Raw genomic sequence first — 21812 nt, 5'->3', positions numbered from 1 at the left:
TCTTGGAAAGCCAAAAGTAGGAAATGGGTTCTTTCCTGTGTTTAGAAACAATTTTGAAAACTAAATAGGTTACCTACCTATTTATTATTTATTAAATTTATATGCTACACATCTCATTGTTGCACTAACTCTGGGTGGCTTGCAAAGTGATAAAAAGGTTTTTAAAAAGTACAAAAAGTAAGATTAAATAATAAACTAAAAACCAAGAGGGCAGGTAAGGGGAGGACAGATGGCGATCTTTTCTGTACCTTCTCAGCCAGTCCCAGCATAGACCACCTCTATCAGGGCCCCAGGTCAGCAGGCAAAGCCAGGTTTTAAGGTGGTTCTGGAAGACCAGAAGTGTGGAGGCCAACCTCTATTCCAGCAGGAGAATATTCCAGAGAGCAGGGACCACAGCAGAAAAGTTCTTCTCAACCCCTTCAACCAAAATTCTTTGGCAGACAGGATTCCGAGTAGGATTCTTTCACTGAAGCAAGTGACACAGCCAATCACATTGAAGTGAGTATGCTCTTCAGATAGCTTAGATCCATGCCATGTCTATACTTACCAGTGGTGAAATCCAATTTTTTTTATTACCAGTTCTGTGGCCGTGGCTTGGTGGCCGTGGCTTAGCCTGCCGTGGCTTAGCCATGGCAGGGGAAGGATACTGCAAAATCCCCATTCCCTCCCCACTTTTGGGGGAAGTATATTGCAAAATCCCCATTTCCACTCCACTGTGGGGCAGCCAGATGTGATATTTGCCGGTTCTCCAAACTACTCAAAATTTCTGCTACTGGTTCTCCGAAGTGCTCAAAATTTCCGCTACCGGTTCTCCAGAACCTTTCAGAACCTGCTGGATTTCACCCCTGATACTTACCCACTAATGTATATTGTTTTCTAGTTCAATTTTTCCCTTAAATCCAAAACCTTTACCTCTCCTTAAAGGTGTATTTGGCAGCACATACAAACATTTTTCAAGACATTCTGTTTTTCAAGGAACAGTATAATATATGCTAATATATCACTTTATCAGCCCCAACTTGGAGTGTTTATTTTGTTCTGTTGAATATATTATTCAAACCATTCAGCCCTTTGACTTCGATAAGGTCACCTTTCTTGTCTCAATTGTGAGAGGATTGGACAGCTTTGCTTTAAATTGATCTGCTTATTTTCAGTTCTGCAGAGACATCATGGTTCTTTGTATCCAGTTAAAGATATCAGGGTAAATCCTCTTTGAAGGTTTCATCTTTGATATATCTTTCCATCTTCAAGACTTCTTTGTCATCTAATCTTGAAAAAGTGTTTCATTTGTTAGGGGTGCCTGTTGCCTTTTATGCTGATGGGCTTGCTTTTTTCTGACAGTATCTGGATTTGCTTACCAGTATCATGGAAATACAATATAATCAAAGCATTTCTCTAAATGGATAAAATCTATTACATTGTAAGTGATAAGACAAATATGTTTCTGTGGGCATAAAAAGACACTTTATAACAGTAACAGTTTTTTTTCTGTATTATTTAATTGATATCACAAAGTCAATTCAAACCTAATCATTCTGCCTTAGGTATGTCCTCTTTCTTCTGTTCTTGTTTAATATGAACACCTGTCCTCTTATGCTGACCGGGGAGTTTACTGTCATCCAAATGCATTTTTAACTTGTGTTCTTCATTCAGCCATGCATTCATATAGTCCACCTAAGTTTAACATTTGCAAGTGTTTATGCTGTTAGATACTTGGATTTCATTTATTTATTTATTTATTTATTTATTTATTATTCGAATTTATATACCGCCCTATCTCCCAAAGGACTCAGGGCGGTTTACAGGCATATAAAACATCAATATCAATATACAAATTAAAATAATCCTTAAAAAACTTATTCTAGCGCCCGAATTATTATCATGGTACTTCAGTAGACTCAAGCAAGTGAGATGAATGTTGGATGACACTTTGTATATGTACAGTGATTTTTCTTATCAAAATATCACCTCCAAAGGGTTCCGAATATAGACCAGGCAGAAAAAATGTGAATGCACAATGATGAATTAAAATAGCACAATCCCAAGACTTTTCCTTTTCTTTCACAAATCTGTCCACGCCATTGTATCTACATGTATGTTATTCTATATCTTTTTCCCCTGAACAGAATTGAATCAACTATGGGAAAGATCCTTTCAGTAATTCCCATTCAGTATAAATTGTGTGGAATATCAATAGAATGGCCTTTTCTATATTGTGAAAGGAAAAACAAAGAGCATGCTGTAGTTTCTCTTACATGGTCTGGGTCTTCTGACATTTTCTTCATACCGTGAAAAGAATCAAGCCTGAAGGGCAAGATAGAAACCACTACCTTTTAAAAGGACCACTGCATCCTTTTTGAGTGTGAAATACTTTTAAAACCAAGCCGTTAATGTCCTATGTTCTAGACAACTGTTGCTCATAGGAGTCCACAGTTTTATTCCTATCTGTGTACTTATGGTATTAAAGTATAATGGGTGAAGTAAACAAAATTTATTACAGTCATTGATCAGGCAAAAACAAACAAAAACACAGCTTACAAAACAGTAAGTAAAAACCACAGTAAAATTCAATAATTAAACCAGTATGGACAAAACATAACAGATTTTGCTAACAGTAAAAAATGTAGCCACGTTTATGGCAATAAAATCATAATAATTGGATAGTAACAGTTATATATAAAAGGATCTGGTAATCTGTATATCTAGCCAGATAAAGAGTTATTATCTGCAGTTGGGCATCTTTATAAAGAAAGCATTACAGCAAAATGGGTCAGGAGCTCCTTCAATACAGGGGCAAAATCTTTGTTTCAGATGGGATACCCTGCAACTTCCCCCAGGAATAGCTGTTGGGAGGATGTTAAATTTGCCTAAGTTTGACTCTTTGAATTTGGATCATGTGATTTGGCAAACTTGGAAAAAGGCGAATGACTATCTAAGAAGACATCTTGGAGTATGGCAGTGAGGTCTGATTGGCTTCCTAATCCTGGACATGTTGTTTAAAAGCTACCATCTTTCATATACCATATTCAGGATTATATTAAGCAAAAGAACATAGCACTTCAGTATTTCATGCAGTGTCCTACGGCAGGATTAAACAAAGTCAACACTTAAAGTCAGAAATAGTAAGCTCATGAGAAAAGAAATCGACTTAACAAATAATAGAGGATGAATGTCCAAATATAAGCTCCCATGTTGATCCCACCAGCCTCATGAACAAGACCACATTTGGAACAGATTGTGGGACTTGAAATTTATTTAAGAATTTAGATTGCACCCTTTAAAGAGTGGAAAAGCCATATGGTTCCAATTAGGTTCTGAACAAAAGTTGGGCCTATACATTGGCTGAAAATACTGTTGGTGCACTAGATACGAATAATGCATTGTTTGTATAATGCAAGAGTTGTCTGCATTTTGGGAGACATTTATTAATAGCATGACATATTATCTGTAAATTCTTAAAAATGTGCTACCAAGCAAGAATTTTAGAGCGCTCAGTTAGTACATACTGGCAAATCTTAGGTTCAAGCTGTCAAATCTAAGCCAAATCACATTATCCAAAGAGCCTAACCTAGGCAAATTTAATGTCCTTCCAATAGCTTTCATGAGGGGAAATTACAGGGTATCTGAGTTTTTTGAATAACTACATTTAAATGCTCATGCACTACAATACTCAGCTAAACATCTAAATCTTGCTTTAGATCATTTTGTGTCTGAGATAACAGCACTGCATCATTTGCACATAGGATAACTGTGGTGTTTCTATCATTCAGTTTTGCAGGACAATGAACTAGATTATTTATCTTGGCCACAAGAGGACTCAGACATAGCCTGAATATTAGTGAAGCCAAGATACATCTTTGCTTCTACCGACAAAAAATTCCTTAGTGGCAGGGATAAAAATAAAGTGGCTGCAGAAATGAATATATTTTTAATAATTTCAAGTAGAATATTTTACTATCAAAGAGAATTGTTAATTAAGCTTTGATATTTACCAAGTCTGTAAAACCATTTGTCCTTCAACAGTCCTTGAGAAAAGGACTGCATCTTTTCTTGATGCCTCTCTGCCCATGTATTTAAAATTCATTTAGATACCACAAAACCAGTTAATACATGTCACTAAACTTCCATATGCTTTAATAAGCCTGTAAATGAAGAATTGAGAGAATAATGCATCTTTTCTATTGCTCTACCAATAACTTAAAATATCAATCTGACAGTGCATCCATCAAATTGACATACTGCCAATAACAGCCACTTAATATAACCATTAAATTACTGACTGACATGAATCACCACATCCATAAAGGAAGATTCTCTCCTGTCCACTTTTTCCTCCATATACTACTCTATTTTTAATCTCTCCTGTATTCATTCTCCTTTCCTTAACATATTTTATATAAGAAAATCTTGACTAGAATCAGGTAACATCTTCATTCTCTTTTAGCTAATTTATCCGTTATTATTGTTCAGGAGGGTTGGATTGAGGGCAGGACTTGGGTTCAAAGAAACAAACTGGCAGAATTTGGGTACCGCCGCTATTCAGGATTGGTGCAATTGCTATGCATTTTTAAATTCTTTTAAGATACATTCCATATAAAGATTCAATTTATGATTTTGCAACCAATGATATAATGTAAGTGTCATTATACCAAAGGAAAATTATTCTTTCTTTATTCAGTATTAGCATTTGAAAATGACATCAAAGAAGAGAATCCCAAGACAAATCAGTTACTTTTCTTTAAGCAGTTACAAGTCAGTCTGCTACCACTATATACCATTATAGTTTATTCTTATTATATTTGATTCTGAAAAGAGAATCTGTTCCACTTTGCAAAGTGGAAGAAAAAAGTGCTCAATAGCTTCCTCTGAGACATTTCATTTATAATTCATTTTTGCTGGATATTTAAAGTGCTTGAACTGTTGTCTTTTTCAAGTCTTTTAATAACTTAGCTTTAATATCTTAAATATAACTGGAAAATTTGAGTCATGCTCCAAATCTCTCTCAGAGATGCAGTGAATACTTCAGAAGCAAAAGGGTCCAGTGGCAATCATTAGACTTTTCAAACTAATACAGTATAAGTGCTCCAATATCAAAGTGTTCTAAAATATTGCAATAGTATTGTTAGGCCCGCTGATTTTTATCTTCCCATTTAGATCTGTAAAGTCAGAAAATACTACTGATTCTGAATATTTCTGTTGCTTTAAAGACTTTTAGTTATAAGCTATCTGGTTTCTCTGTTTTTGACAAATACATTTTATTAAAATGCATAAGCTTTCATAAATTGAAGCTCATTTCATCAGAATGGCTAAATAGACAGATGTAAGATTTAAATTGGGTAAAACCCTGATGAGGAAAAAGATTGGAGATTAGGGTTATGGCATGTAAAACAGATTACATCTGTCTAACAGATTACTTATTAATAATAGTAATATGTTTAGGACTCATTGTGTTTATTGAGATGTTCTGAGATTGCCAAAAACTTTCAATATATGCAAGTTCAGCAGTTTCTTGCTAAGTGGTGGACTTAATCCTGCTTTTCCAAAACAGTTTCCAATACTACTTTGACCTCATTTGGAGACCTGGTGTCAAACTGTTGTTCATTAATTCTTTGAGGAAAATTTGTTCAGTTTGTTCTACACAAAACCAAGAAGATACATTGTTTGCAGATGATTGAATATATCAAATATGATGGAGAGTATGTATAGATTCCTTCAATCTTGTACATGTATTTTTTTGGTGATGGTGTTGCTGGTGTAGACCAGATAGGAAGTAGACCTTTGGGATTGTGGTGCTATCTCCTTTCATATTTGTTGCAAGAATCTGCTTCAGGTTCACACTGCATCTGATAAAATGAGCTGAGTATTATAGAAGTTTATGCCCTTTTAATAAAACAAACTGTATTAGTTGGAAAATATTAACTTCTTCCTCTTAATTTTTTGTTACCATAGACTTACACGGTACTCCTCTTATAGAAGTTCAACCATATGTCCCTATCTCTCATGTTTATCATTAATTAGTGTCCTGGAAAATGGAAATTCAAAGATTGGTTTTTAATTTGTTTATGTGAAATATTGGTTGAACAATTTTGGAAAAGGTTTATAAATATGGATTAACCCAATTAACATGCTTTTTTCTTTTCTTTTTTTTATGTTCTTCAGTGCATCTTTCCCGAGAACCTGGCTGGTTAGAAGGCACTCTAAATGGGAAGAGAGGACTCATTCCACAAAACTATGTCCAGTTTCTTTAGTTTTCTTCTGAATGCTTGGAAGGTGTACATGGTATCCATGGCTATAGACAGATAGACATTGTATATTGCTTTTCTTGGCTTCAGAAACTTTTAATCAGTAAAAAATTGAGATTAATCTCTTAATCTGTATAAAGATTTAACAGTGCAGTTGCATGTAATTTTATATGGAGTAGGAGAGAAAGAGAGCAAGAGAAAAAAATTTAATTTTATAAATAATACTTTGTAAAGATTTAGAGTTATTTGTATGTTTGCATGTTTGTAAGAACTTGAATCAAAAAACCGTTTAAATTGTTATCCAAATACCAGTTTAAAAAGATCATAAAACTGTTTAATCTGCTTTTGTATTTTGAATTTGAGAGGTATAAAACTTTGGAAAGTGGACTTGAATAACTTCTTTGCAAATACTACAAACCAAAACTGTTGGAGAAGATTCATTTGGCCAATTCATTGAGAAGGTTGTAGTTGATCTAAAAAAGGCAAAGTTCTTCAAGCTGAGCACAAGTCCAGATGACTTCAGGAATGCAGCCATGTAACTTATTTAGCAGCAGTATGGAAGTGGTTTGCTGTTGCCTTTTGGGGATTTCATTTTTTAATTTCTTCTGTAATCTCCAATCTAATCTCTGAAGGACTCCATCTGAGTACTCACCAGGCTGGATCCAGTGTATTAATTGTGAATGCCCTTAGTTGGAAAACGAATAAATCAGCTGGGGAAAAAAGAATGCATTTAAAATCTACAGAATGGATGAATCAAATGTAATTTTCAAATGTCCAAAGTATGAAAATAAATCGATATAAATTATGTAGTTTCACTTAAATGCTCACTGAAAAGTAGCATGTCAAGGAGCTAAATTAGCAGTCTCCCTGAAGTGCTTCTTCTATACACTTAAGGTTTTTTTTTATGGATGTACTATTCCAATCTTTCGTTCATGTTCAAAAGAAGGCTATTAAAGTTTTCAATCCAAAACAAAACCATATGGAAGAATTCATGGCAAGGATGTTTTCTCTTTTCCCACCTTTGCAAATTCTTCCAGTAGAACTGAGATGGGGAAACCTGGCCTACCTAGTTGTTGCTGTATTTTCACTATTATTTGCCTCAGGCAATGAATATCAAGGATAATGGGGATTAGCAGGGTCTGGAGTGGTTCAGGTGCTTAGTCTCAACTATTAGAGAATAATGGAATTGTAGCGCTGAATAGGTCTCAATATTAGAAAACTCCTTCCACTAAATTAAAGTATTCCAGTATTTGAGGGGCTGCCACAAAGAAGAGGGGGGTCAATTTATTTTCCAAAACACAGAGGGCAAGACAAGAAACAACGGATGGAAACTAATCAAGGAGAGAAGCAACCTGGAATTGAGGAGAAACTGCCTAACAGGGAGAACAATTAACCAGTGGAACAGCTTGCCTTCAGAAGTTGTGGGTCACTGGAGGTTTTTAAAACAAGACTGGACAGTCACCTGCCTGAAATAGTATAGAGTCTCCTGCTTGAGCAGGGAGCTGGACCAAAAGACCTTCCAGCTCTATTCTGTTTGATTGGTTGAAATGTGTATATACTGTTGAATGCAAAAGCTTAGGCAACACTGCATGTTTTGATTAACAACTAGGTGGACAAAAGTTGATATAACTTATACAGGATACAAAGTTAAGGTAGTATTTTACTGAAAATTTAAACACAGGCTTACTATATATACATCTTTTTACAAATTCAAGGACAATGAATACTGATTATGGTAGGTGCAGAAGTTTGGATGTTTTTTTCAGTCAGCACTTTGTGACACTTCCTTCAACAGGAAAAACATTTTTCAGATGTAGACAACTTTAATTTTTCGGTTTGTTTCTCTGAAATTCCTCGTAGAATTTTTGTAGCTCAGAAATTTTCTTAGGATTTCCTACATGCATTGCATGTTTGAGAACACCTATAGATTTTCAATTATAATGAAATCTGGAAAATGTGAAGGTACTTGAAGAACCTTTCATAGTAATTTACAGTCAATTTGAGGATATATGTCAGATATACTATCTTATTGAAATATCCATCCTCAATGTAGTTTCAATTTCTTTTATGACTGGATATTACCTTCTAGATCAGTGGTAATCAACCTGGTCCCTACCGCCCACTAGTTGGCGTTCCAGCTTTCATGGTGGACGATAGGGGATTTGTCGGATACTGAAGCACTTCCCTTTTTTTTAATTTAATTGACTTTTTTTAAAAAAATCATAGCATTATTTAAAAACATTTTCATTAGGTTTTCATAAAATTCCCTGTGACAATTTAAATTTCTGAAAATATACTATTTGTATCGCCTGTGCATAAGTTTAATTCACATTATGTAAGTGAAACTAAATGGCGCTATAGTGCAACTGCAAACAAAAGAGCCTCATCCCAGAATAGCTCACGCATCTCCCCCCACACCAGCCAGCTATAACAGACAAGCAGAGCTGGTAGCCGGCACCTCCCAAACCCAAGCCACGATGTACGAGAGGTACGTGCAGACGACGATACACGGTGTATTATTGTGGAACCGGTGGGCGGTTAGAAAATTTTACTACTAATAGAGATACAAAAGTGGGTGGTAGGTATAAAAAGGTTGACTACCCCTGTTCTAGATTATGTTGATGGGTAGTTGAAAGTTCTGTCCTGCAGTACTCACTGTTTTATTCTGTGTAATCAACTACACACAAATGTATCATGTATAACTTTGTACCATGCAGAGATTGGGTCAGCTTCTCTTCATTAAGGATTCATTAAAATATAACTTAATCAGGGTTGCCAATTTTTTTATGATCCCCTGAGAACCCCTGAGAACCATTGATTAAAATGAAGTATTAGAATTAGAATTAGAATTAGAATAGAATTTATTGGCCAAGTGTGATTGGACACACAAGGAATTTGTCTTGGTGCATATGCTCTCAGTGTACATAAAAGAAAAGATACGTTCATCAAGGTACAACATTTACAACACAATTGATGATCAATATATCAATATAAATCATAAGGATTGCCAGCAACAAGTTATAATCATACAGTCATAAGTGGGAAGAGATTGGTGATGGGAGCTATGAAACGATTAATAGTAGTGCAGATTCAGTAAATAGTCTGACAGTGTTGAGGGAATTATTTGTTTAGCAGAGTGATGGCCTTCGGGAAAAAACTGTTCTTGTGTCTAGTTGTTCTGGTGTGCAGTGCTCTATAGTGTCGTTTTGAGGGTAGGAGTTGAAACAGTTTATGTCCAGGATGCGAGGGATCTGCAAATATTTTCACGGCCCTCTTCTTGATTCGTGCAGTATACAGGTCCCCAATGGAAGGCAGGTTGGTAGCAATTATTTTTTCTGCAGTTCTAATTATCCTCTGAAGTCTGTGTTTTTCTTGTTGGGTTGCAGAACCGAACCAGACAGTTATAGAGGTGCAAATGACAGACTCAATAATTCCTCTGTAGAATTGGATCAGCAGCTCCTTGGGCAGTTTGAGCTTACTGAGTTGGCGCAGAAAGAACATTCTTTGTTGTCCTTTTTTAATGATGTTTTTGATGTTAGCTATCCATTTGAGATCTTGCGATATGATAGAACCCAGAAATTTGAAGGTTGATACTGGTTGTCAAGTATTGTGAAAGGTGGAAGTATGGAAGGGTTTTTCCTAAAGTCTACCACCATTTCTACGGTTTTGAGTGTGTTCAGTTCCAGATTGTTTTGGTTGCACCACAAGGCTAGTCGTTCGACCTCTCATCTATATGCGGATTCGTCATTGTCTCGATGTATATATACATTTACATTTATATTTACATTATACATTATACATTTACATTTATATTTACATTATACATTATACATATACATTTATATTTACAATATAAATTGTAACTTACTATTGATTTGAGAACTTTTTCTTTACTATCTTCAGAAACAGTTTTTACAAGTTTCCAATCAGTTGGTGAAATTCAGGACTTTTTTTTCATGTTTAACCAAGAAGTTTTTAAGTCCTAAGGATAATGTAAAGGAACTGAATGGATGGTGACCCCTTAATTCTGTTTCATGTAGCTGTTTCTCGTAAATCTTCTGTTGCCAGATTTTCCGAACAAAAGATGAAAAATTCAGACAACTGCATCTTTCTGTAATAAGGTTGTGTTTATTACTCATAGCTAGTTTGGGCTTTTTAACAATAATATATGAAAAAAATATTATACTGTTCACTATAATATAAATTTCCACATTTTAGGTAATGATATCATTTAAATGTATCACTTTGTAAAGAAAAATATTTGGAAGTAGTAGGATTTTGAGGACAGGAAATTGAAACATTGGAAATATTAATGTTATATTCTTGAATAATGGTTTCTACCAATGTGTATTTCAACTGATCGTACGTTGCATGATCAGTAAATTCTTAGTGATTTTCAGCCAGAACTGTACTGCTCAGTTGAAAAATGCTGATTCTGAGATTACATTGAGAGAATCTTGTGGCTGATTTGTGAAATGCTGTTCAATGAACCTAAGCAGCAGTTTTCATTTTGTTTGCTTAAATTGTTTCAGAACTGACTTTTACTGCATCTTTTGCCTCTGAGATAATGCATACATAGGACCTAATTATTACAAATTGAAGTGTGCATTTTCCTAGGTATATAGTACCTAGTCCAAAATTGTGGAAACCATTTGGGAAAAGTGTATTCTTTAGGTTTGATGGCTAATAACACCATTTTTTTTTTTGAGTTTCAAGATAATCATATTCCACTGCTGAAATGGCCTGGGAATAGCCCAGACCTTAACCCAATTGAAAATCTATGGAGCCCCTAAAGAAACTTGTTAGTCAGAAGCGACCCAGCAATAAAACCCAATTATTCAATCTTGGTTTCACATTATAACAGCTGCAGAACTAAAAGACTTGGTTCACTCCATGGGAAGACGTTGTAAGGCTGTAATTCATGCTAAAGGCTACCCAACTAAGTATTAACTGACATGATAATTTTTGAATATCTCATTTTTTCTACATGTTTCACTTTTCTTCTTTATACTGTAACTAATAGCAAATCCTTCATAAAAATTATAGCATTACATTCTTGATTAAATTATCTCTCCATTCATATATAATTTTATGGTACTACTCCCAAAAAAAAAGTGATGTTATTAGCTAGTTTTAGAAAATACACTTTACCCAAAGGTTTCCACAATTTTGGCCACTACTGTATGTACACATAACTTTGTGTAGCTTTCAAAACCAAGTCTTGACTATAACATAGTTGATGGCAAAATGTTTATTAAGAAGATAATGATAATTTTCCATATAGAGTGGATCACTGTCTTCTTTGGAATTTTGGGCATCAGCACACTAAGACTATGCTATAAATACAATTTGGAGCAAGAACAGCAGCCATATCTTATTTTTTCACCTTGCATGGAAATCTGAAGAAAAAAAAGAACCCACCATGCTTTTGTCTTCTTTTGTCAATAGTAGAAAGGTGCTGTGCTTGTACAGTTTCTAAAGCACTACTTTTGAATCATGTTTGACATGCATACTATGTATTTTAAAAGCAGTGCTCCCTAAATTCTATCAGCCTGTTAGGTGTGCTACTAGAGGAGCAAACCTATTGGACAAAGTATATACCAACATTAAACACGGCTATAAGGTTATACAATTACCACATTTGGGACAATCAGACCATATGTCACTGCTTTTAGCACCAGCATACATCCCTCTTAGGAGATGGGCTTTGCCTATAATAAAGACAGTGAAATCTTGGCCTGAAAATGCTTCCCAACAACTTCAGGATTGTTTTGAGAACACAAATTGGGAAATTTTTTACCACCCTGACATAGAGGAGCACACTGCAGCTGTTCTATGCTATATCAAACACTGCACAGATACTATCACTGTGGATAAACGTATTAGGATCTATCCTAATCAGAAGCCGTGGATGAAGTCCAGAGCCTCTTACATGACAGGACCAAGGCCTTTAGGTCTGGTGATGGGGCAAGAAACAGGTTGCCAGAGCTAGTCTGAAGAAAGGTATTCAGAAGGCCAAGACTGATTATAAGAGGAAGATTGAGGATAATTTTTATAGTAATAACATGGGGCAGGTGTGGCAAGGGTTTCAACAAATTACCAACCATCAACTGACCAATGTCATCCCTGCTGAGGGGGATGCTTGGTTGACAGAGGAGCTCAATCATTTTGCTTGCTTTGAAGTAGAGACATCAGAGACAGCTAAAATACAGCCACCAGCCCATTGTAGCTGCCATCCCATTGTGGAGGAACCGGAGATGAGGAGCATTCTGAAGGGCTGTGGACCCTAGAAAGGCTGCCAGTCCTGATGGTATCTTAACTGAGTGCTTAAAGACTTGTTGATCAGTTGGCTGGAGTCTTTATCGGTCTTTATCCCAGTCCACTATTCCATCTTGTTTGAAGGCTTCCACCATTGTTCTGCTGCCAAAGAAGTTCCCTATCCATAACCTCAACAATTACAGACCAGTGGCACTCACTCCTATCATCATCAAGTGCTTTGAGAAATTGGTTTGCTGGCATATCATTTCTGGTCTTCCACATACATTTGATAAACACTAGTTTGCATACAGAAGAAATAGATCTACAGAGGATGCTATAACCGTCACTCTTCACACTGCACCGACTCATTTGGAACAGCGGGAGGGCTATGTGAGGATGCTTTCTGTAGATTTTAGCTTTGCATTTAAAACAATACTTCTGCATAGACTAGTGTCTAAACTTATGGATCTTTGACTTTCTTATTCAGTCTGTTTTTGGATTATGGATTTTCTGTCTGGCTATCGGAGGGTCAAATTAGGTAATTTTATCTCTTCAGCCTTTATTCTTAACACTGGTACACCACAGGGTTTTGTGTTGAGTCCTTTACTCTATACTCTGTGCATGACTGCATTCCTTTTCATGTTAGTAACGCTATTACTAAATTTGCAGATAATACAACAGTTGTGGGACTCATCTCTGGGGCAGATGAGTCTGCCTATCGAGATGAGGTGGACTGGTTGCTTTTGTGGTGTGGAGACAAATAACTTGGTCCTTAACACCAATAAAACCAAGGAGCTTATAATGGACTATAGAAAGAATAGATCAGACATTCAGCCCTTGCTTATCAATGGAGACTGAGTGGAGCAAATGGCCAGTTTTAAGTTTCTGGGTGTTGTCATAAAAGAGGACCTGACGTGGGGCACTCACATTGCAGCACTGGTCAAAAGGACCCAGCAGAGATTATACTACCTGAGACTTCTCAGGAAACAACAACTGAATGAAAAATAGATGGTGACCTTCTACCGCTGCACCATAGAGAATATTTTACCACCTGTGTATGGTTTGCCAATTGCACAGTGGCAGTTAGGACAGCACTCCAGACGGTTAACGTCATTGCCCAGAGGACCTTTGGAAGAGTTTTATAGCTCCTGCTGCCCTAAGAAAGTTCAAAACATTCTTAAAAAATCCATCTCATCCTCGACACCCTTTTTTTGAACTATTACCATCTGGCAGACAGTACAGGATAATAAAAACAAGGACAAATAGCTTGAAAAACAGCCTTCTATCCCAGGGCAGTAACTATATTGAATTCTACTGTATAGTACAATATTAATGCAATATCGGGTTTTCAATTCAATTGTAAAGAATATGAAGGATGTGTGTTTGTGTTTTTATAGTTATAATGTACACTGAAGATAGCATTTAATTTTGTTATATGAGGTGCAATGACACTAAACTAAACTAAACATAACTACAATGAAGTAAAGGATATTTAAACATGTATCAAGATTGTAATAACGATAGCTATAGTTCATCCTCTGTTTCCCCGAAAATAAGCCCTCCCCGAAAATATTTAAATGCAGAGCTGGAAATCAGGTAAGACAACAAGAGGAGCCCCATCTTGTTCCATGCACCCCAAAATAATAAGACCTCCTGAAAATAAGGCCAAGTGCTTATTTCGGGGTTCAAAAAATATAAGAAGGGGTCTTATTTTTTGGAAAACTTGGTAGGAAGTAAATATACATTTGTGTCATAATCAGAAATTGGATCACATGACCTGTGCATTTTTCTGTGCATTTTACCATAAAGCTATGTTGTAATGAAGAAAAATTGGAACATACCAATTTTTAAATAAATTCATAGGAGTACAAGATCTTTGTTATTGTTATCCTTAATCAAATTAAAATGGTTTAAAAAACAAATCATAGCTAATGATACTTTCACACCGTTTTCTTTAATTCTAAGGTTTAACTGACAATCATTGGCTGCTCTTTTGTCCAGAACTGTACAGCACTCTGTACACAAATTATTTCCAGATGACACAGTTGTGATCCAACATACTGTTGCTTTTTTAGTCCAACTGGAACTCTCCCAGGCTGGGGCATTAATATAGTTCTTAGTATCTAAAGCTATAATCGGTACCAGATAACTTAAAGGTGATTCTACTTGGGAGATCATCAAACAGTTTGGAAATATTACCCAAAACAGCATAGATGCCTGTGGAATAATGTAATGGAAATCAGGTTGTCTGTTTGAACTATTAGAAGGCCAATTGAAATGCACAAAGTTCTGAGTTTCTTCATTTATCTCTCCTTTTTTTCCAGTACTCAAAGGATGTAGAATCCCTGTGATGCCCTCGGCTAACACAAAACAGTATGCTCATAGTTTCCTCATGCAGGCATGATTAATCAAGAGTGATGTGTAAGAAATTACAGTCCTTTTCACAATTTCGTGGAATAGCTGAGAATGAGGGCAACAAGCATTCTACTCTCCTTCATGTTTGGGGTAGAGTAATTTAGATAGCTAAATTGGCCTAACTTGATTCCCGCCCGCATGTAACATCAGCGGCGGCGTGGTGGGCCGTTCGGGTCGGAATCCTTAAGGGCCCGAACATCGGCCGTTTCTCCCCCCCACCCAAGCTGACTTTCGGTCAGGCTTCGCCTCTGCCGCAATTTTCATCAGCGGCATGAGTCTGGCTGCGATTTCCATCAGCGGCACATTGGCGGTCTGGCCTTGATCTCCAACAGCGGCACGCTGGGGCATGAATTTAGCATGGATCCAGTGGTATTAATGGTGGCGTTAGGAGCGGCGGCGGCATTGACGGCATTGGCGGTACTGAGGCATGCAGTGTTCCATCTGACCACCGAGCTGCATGAGCCCCTATCCCAGGATGGAGTTAATCCGGGATTCCGAGGGAGACTTTTCCATCTAGGTGGCCGGCAACCGAGGGGGATATTACTGTACCATCTTCTGAGGGGGAGGCCATTGGACTTGGCCGGACCTCCAGACCCTTTGGTTGTCTCCTGGATCATCTGGATTTGGGGCAGTCTTTTTGGTTCCCCGGAATTCAACGGATTGGGGGTTGGCATTTTGGCCTCCCTTTCCCCGTCTACGATGAGGACAGGAGTGAAGCAGACAATATGGTGGTCTATGTTTCCAAGACCCGATGCTATGTGGCATTGACCCGGGGACTATTATTAAATCTAGTTCCCTACGGGAGATTGCATCTGCCCATATTGTTTACCATCTTATTGCGGGTCTTGATGGACTATTAGAACGCGTTTAACATCTACGCCGGTCTGGGATGTACACTTCTTCTGCTGTCTTAATTGATATTCTTCCATGAGATATTCATCTGCTGATCTATTACGACTGCGAGGTTTCCCCGCCTCGCAGGAATGGCCCTCCAGGTTACCAAGGGCTTACCTTAACGAAGGGTCTTGGGACCCAGAGAGGTGGCATGCAGCCAAGAAGAATTTTGGGGGGTTTTTAAATAGGTTTTTAGAGAGGGGTTTTTTAAGGGGGGTGAGGGATATGACGGGTGGGGGGAATAACCCGTCGGGGAGGGGTCCAGCCCCCGTGCTTGTTTGCGGCACTACGCCATCTGGTCTGAAGGCAGAGGGGGAGGAGTTCGTTCCAGGAGTAGAAGGTCGTTCAATCTGTACAGTAAATGGGAGAGGCAGATATGGTGGAAGCGGGGGGCCATATCGAGTGTTGGGAGCACGTGCTCGCTGTCTTAAAGCGATCACGCGCTCCGGCCCCTCAGTCTTCACCCGTTCCCCGGGCGGTCATGGTCCTCAGAGCTTGGGTCTTCGGTTGATGCTATGTAATGCTCGGTCCGTGGTAAATAAGGCCCCCCTGATTTGTGATCTTATTTTTTTTTTTTTAGTAAAAAAGTTTTATTTTTACAATCATGTCAAACAATTCATTCAATGTACAGTTATATACATTTAGTCGGGCCTGCCCAGTCACCACCCCCCTTTTTAACACTCCCCTCTTCTACCTTCTTTTACTATCCAAACCTTCCTCTCCTTCTCTTATCTACATCCTCTCCTCCCTCCACCCTACACTCTTCCTTCCTCTTCTCCTCTTTCCTACCTCCTACTCTCTCTTTTCTCCCTCCCCACCGTTCTAAAATGGTAACTGGGCAGACCCGACCCTACATTAATTATATTTATACATCTTCAATAATCCCTGTACATTAACCATCACTCCATCTCTAGCCTCAACCCCCCAATTCCCCTCCCCCATACCCCCCGCCCCCCACCCCGACTTCCCAGAACAAAATGCAGGGTATCAAAACTAACAATCATAATCTAAAATAATTCCTAAATTATAATCTCTAGTCTCCACACTTAATCACACTCTCAATTCCCTCTCCTTCAGAAATATATCTAATACAAAATATTTCCTAAATTTACTCATATGCTATTCGATATTCTTTTATCTGATACTTATTTTGAATATAATCAATCCACATTTTCCATTCTAAAATATATTTTTTTTGTGTATAGTCTTTCAAATAAGCAGAGATTTTTGCCATTTCTGCCAGATTTGATACTTTAAGTGTCCATTCTTCAATTGTAGGTAATTCTTCTTTCTTCCAATATTGAGCAATCAAAAGTCTTGCGGCTGTTATTAAGTTCAAAATCAATTTAGTCTCTATAGCTGTACAATCCATAATTATTCCTAGTAGAAAGAACTGCGGAGTAAACTTAATCTTCTTTTTCAAAATATTCTGCATAATCCACCATACTTTAATCCAAAATGCTTTAACTTTTTTACAAGTCCACCATATATGGTAATAAGTGGCATCTTCACAATCGCATCTCCAACATTTAGCCTGTACATTAGGATACATACATGACAATTTTTTTGGGTCTATATGCCATCTATAAAACATCTTATAAAAATTTTCTCTCATATTTTGTGCTTGTGTAAATTTAACATTCCTCACCCAAATTCTTTCCCAAGTTTCCAACATTATTGGTTGCTGAAAATTTTGTGCCCACTTAATCATACAATCCTTAACCAATTCAGTCTCTGAGTCTATGATTTGTGATCTTATTCAGGGGGAGTCCGCGGACCTCATGGGCATTACGGAGACCTGGTTGGGCCCAGAGGGGGGGGTTCCCCTTGTGGAGTTGTGCCCTCCGGGTTTCCGAGCATTTCATCAACCGAGAGCCCAAGGTAGGGATGGGGGGGTAGTGGTTGTTATTAGGGAAAGTCTAGAGCCGAGGGAGGCCACTGTACCTCAGATTGCCAGTTGTGAATCCCTCTTTGTGAAGTGGGGCCATAGGAATCAGTTGGGCTTGTTGATCACGTACCTGGCTCCTTGCTGCGTGACTACAGCCCTACCCAAGTTGTTGGAGGTGCTTGCCGGGGTGGCGGTTGAGACCCCCAGACTTATAGTCATAGGGGACTTTAACTTGCCATCGACCGGCTTGTCATCGACGGCGGCTTGGGAGTTCCAGGCTTCCATGACGGCCTTGGACCTGATTCAAGTAATTGATGGCCCTACGCACACTGGAGGAGGCATACTGGATCTAATTTATATCTCTGGACAGTGGCTAAATGATCTGGAATTAGATGATTTAGAAACAGAACCGGTGTCATGGTCAGATCATTTTCTCCTTCGCCTGGACTTTCGGACCGCTACCCATCACTGCAGGGAGACGGAACCAATACGTTGGTTCCGTCCCAGGCGCCTGATGGACCCGGAGAGGTTCCTGATGGAGCTTGGGCCATTTCCTGAGGGCCTGGCCCACGGCACGGCTGAAGAACTAGTTGTGGCCTGGGAACGGGCCGCGGCTGGAGCTTTGGACCGTGTCGTGCCCTTGCGGCCTCTGACCTGGCGTAGATCTCGGCCGGCCCTCTGGTTTTCCAAGGGGCTGCGGGAGATGAAACGCTGGAGAAGACGCCTAGAGAGTGTTTGGAGGTCCAGCCATTCCGAAGCTGACCGAACACTAGTTAGATCTTATTCTAAGACCAACCTAGTGGCAATGAGGGAGGCTAAGCGTTCCTACGCTTCCACCCTCATTGCGTCGGCAGATAACCGCCCGGCCACCCTGTTTCAGGTGACCCGCTCTCTCCTACATCAGGCGGTGCGGGATGACCCATTGCAGGGACGTGCCGAGGAGTTTAGTGGTTATCTATACGATAAAATCGTTCAGCTCCGGGATGGCTTGGATCGAAATTGGGATGATCCGGGTGAGAGGGCGGAGTCTCATCTTGTTGAGATTGTTTGGGATGAGTTTGACCCTGTGGCTCCCGAGGACATGGACAGGTTGTTGGGGAGGCTGCACGCCACTACATGTTTACTGGACCCATGCCCTTCCTGGTTGGTGCTGGCCTCACAGGAAGTGACACGAGGCTGGCTCCAGGGGATTATCAACGCTTCTCTGTTGGAGGGGGTTTTCCCTGCCGCCTTGAAGGAGGCGGTGGTGAGACCCCTCCTTAAGAAGCCTTCCCTGGACCCAGCTATTTTAGGTAATTACCGTCCGGTCTCCAACCTTCGCTTTATTGCGAAGGTTGTAGAGAGTGCTGTGGCACGGCAGCTACCCCAATACCTGGATGAAGCTGTCTATCTAGACCCGTTCCAGTCTGGCTTCCGACCCGGATATAGCACGGAGACAGCTTTGGTCGCGTTGGTGGATGATCTCTGGAGAGCCAGAGACAGGGGTTATTCCTCTGCTCTGGTCCTGTTAGACCTCTCAGCGGCTTTTGATACCATCGATCATGGTATCCTGCTGCGCCGATTGGGGGGGTTGGGAGTGGGAGGCACCGTTTATCGGTGGTTCTCCTCCTATCTCTCTGACCGGTCGCAGATGGTGTTGACGGGGGGGCAGAGGTCGACCGCGAGGCACCTTATTTGTGGGGTGCCGCAGGGGTCGATTTTCTCGCCACTCCTGTTCAACATCTATATGAAGCCGTTGGGTAAGATCATCAGTGGCTTCGGGGTGAGATATCAGCTGTACGCTGACGACACTCAGCTGTACTTTTCCACCCCGGGCCACCCCAACGAAGCTGTCGAAGTGCTGTCCCGGTGTTTGGAAGCCGTACGGGTCTGGATGGGGAGGAACAGGCTCAAGCTCAATCCCTCCAAGATGGAGTGGCTGTGGATGCTGGCACCCCGATACAGTCAGCTGCAGCCGCAGCTGACTGTCGGGGGCGAGTTATTGGCCCCAAGGGAAAGGGTGCGCAACTTGGGTGTTCTCCTGGATGCACGGCTGTCGTTTGAAGATCATTTGATGGCCATCTCCAGGAGAGCCTTTTACCAGGTCCGCCTGGTTCACCAGTTGCGCCCCTTCCTCGGTCGGGATGCCTTGTGCGCAGTCACTCATGCTCTCGTTACCTCTCGCCTGGATTATTGCAATGCTCTCTACATAGGGCTCCCCTTGAGGTGCACTTGGAGGCTTCAGTTGGTCCAGAATGCAGCTGCGCGGGTGATAGAGGGAGTTCCACGTAGCTCCCATGTAACACCTCTCCTGTGCAGACTGCACTGGCTACCTGTTGCCTTTCGGGTGCATTTCAAGGTTTTGGTTACCACCTTCAAAGCGCTCCATGGCTTGGGGCCTGGGTACTTACGGGACCGCCTACTGTTACCTCATGCCTCCCACTGACCCGTACGCTCACACAGAGAGGGACTTCTCAGGGTGCTGTCCGCCAAACAATGTCGGCTGGCGGCCCCCAGGGGAAGATCCTTCTCTGTGGGGGCTCCTACTCTCTGGAATGAACTTCCCCCTGGTTTACGCCAAATACCTGACCTTCGGACCTTTCGCCGCAAATTGAAAACACATTTATTCATTCGCGCGGGGCTGGCTTAAGTTTTTCTTAAACTGCTTAAATTTTTAAATTTTTAAATTCTATTTATGTTTTAAATTGGGTTTTTAGATTTTAAATATTTTAATGTTTCGGCCAATTGTATAATAAGTTTCTTAATTCAGTTTTTAATTGTACATTGTTTATGTTTTATCCTGGCTGTACATCGCCCTGAGTCCTTCGGGAGAAGGGCGGTCTAGAAATCCAATAAATAATAATAATAATAATAATAATAATAATAATAATAATCATAATCATAATCATAATCATAATCACAATCACAATCACAATCACAATCACAATCATAATCATAATTAGGCATCATTTAGTTACATCTTTCTAATGAAAGGATCCAATTCAAGAGTTGAAAATAATAGCTGTTTCTCAGTGAGGCAGTGTTATTAGAAATAGCCTTCTACTCAAATGCTGGATCCAAGAAGAACTTGCTTTTTCCTCAGAATGTATTACAGCTATTAATGTGTAAGCATACATTTTAAGTGTTTCTTATACACTATTACTTTTGTAAATGGTGTGGTGTTTGGGTAATTATGAAGGGCCAAGACTCATGAGCTTTTCCTGCATAGGAACTAGAACCAGAAAGAGAGACCAAAGAATTGCAGCATAATATACTGTTGTAGTAAATGTTTATACTGTGGGAGCCACACAGTCCATTGCAGGCAATCCTCGACTTACAACTTTTAGTGACCATTTGAAGTTACAATGGCACTGAAAAAAGTGACTTATGACCATTTTTCACACAACCGTTGCAGCATCCCCATGGTCAAAATTCAGATGGTTGGCAACTGACTTATATTTATGACTAGCATCATATGATCAGTTTTGGCAACCTGACAAGCAAAGCCAATAGGGAAGCCAGATTCACTTAACAGCCGTGCTACTAACTTAACAACCGCACTGATACAGAATGACAGTGTTGGAAGGGATCTTGGAAGTCTTCTAGTCCAATCCCCTGCACAAGCAGGAGACCCTATATCATGGGAAATGGCTGTCCATTTTTTTCTTAAAACCTCCAGTGATGGAGCATCCAAAACGTCTAAAGACAAGCTTTTTCACTGATAGTTCTCACTGTTAAGAAATTCCTCCTTAGTTCCTTGATTGGTTTCCATCCACTGCTTCTTGTCCACCTTCTGGTGCTTTGGGGAATAGTTTGGCCCCCTCTTCTTTGTGGCAGCTCCTCAAATATTAGAACACTGCTATTATGTCATCCCCTAACCCTTTTTTCATTAGACTAGACATACCCAATTCCTGCTACTGTTCTTCATATGTTTTAGCCACCAGTCCCCTAATTATCTTTGTTGCTCTTCTCTGCATTCTTTCCAGAATCTCAACATCTTTTTTATATTGTGATGATCAAAACTGGATGCAGTATTCCAAATGTGGCCTTACCAAGGCTTTATAAATTGGTATTAATACTTCATGTGGTCTTGATTCTATCCCTCTGTTAATGCAGCCTAGGATTGCATTGGCTTT

At 39.5% G+C, this 21812-nt stretch overlaps 1 protein-coding gene across 1 annotated transcript in view; it reads left to right on the top strand.

The window, feature by feature from the left end:
- Positions 1-7047, top strand: part of ARHGAP10 (Rho GTPase activating protein 10) — a 115002-nt gene extending 107955 nt beyond the window's left edge. Inside the window, exon 23 of the mRNA XM_058192773.1 lies at positions 6160-7047. Coding sequence (XP_058048756.1) covers positions 6160-6248 — 89 coding nt within the window. The 3' untranslated portion in view covers positions 6249-7047. The remainder of the gene's footprint in view (positions 1-6159) is intronic.
- The last annotated feature ends 14765 nt before the right edge of the window (positions 7048-21812 follow it).

Source organism: Ahaetulla prasina, chromosome 8 (genome assembly GCF_028640845.1).
Source record: "Ahaetulla prasina isolate Xishuangbanna chromosome 8, ASM2864084v1, whole genome shotgun sequence".
In the NCBI taxonomy this organism is placed as follows: domain Eukaryota; kingdom Metazoa; phylum Chordata; class Lepidosauria; order Squamata; family Colubridae; genus Ahaetulla; species Ahaetulla prasina.
The sequence above is the reverse complement of the archived record's forward strand: the minus strand, read 5'-3'. Positions and strand labels throughout refer to the sequence as shown.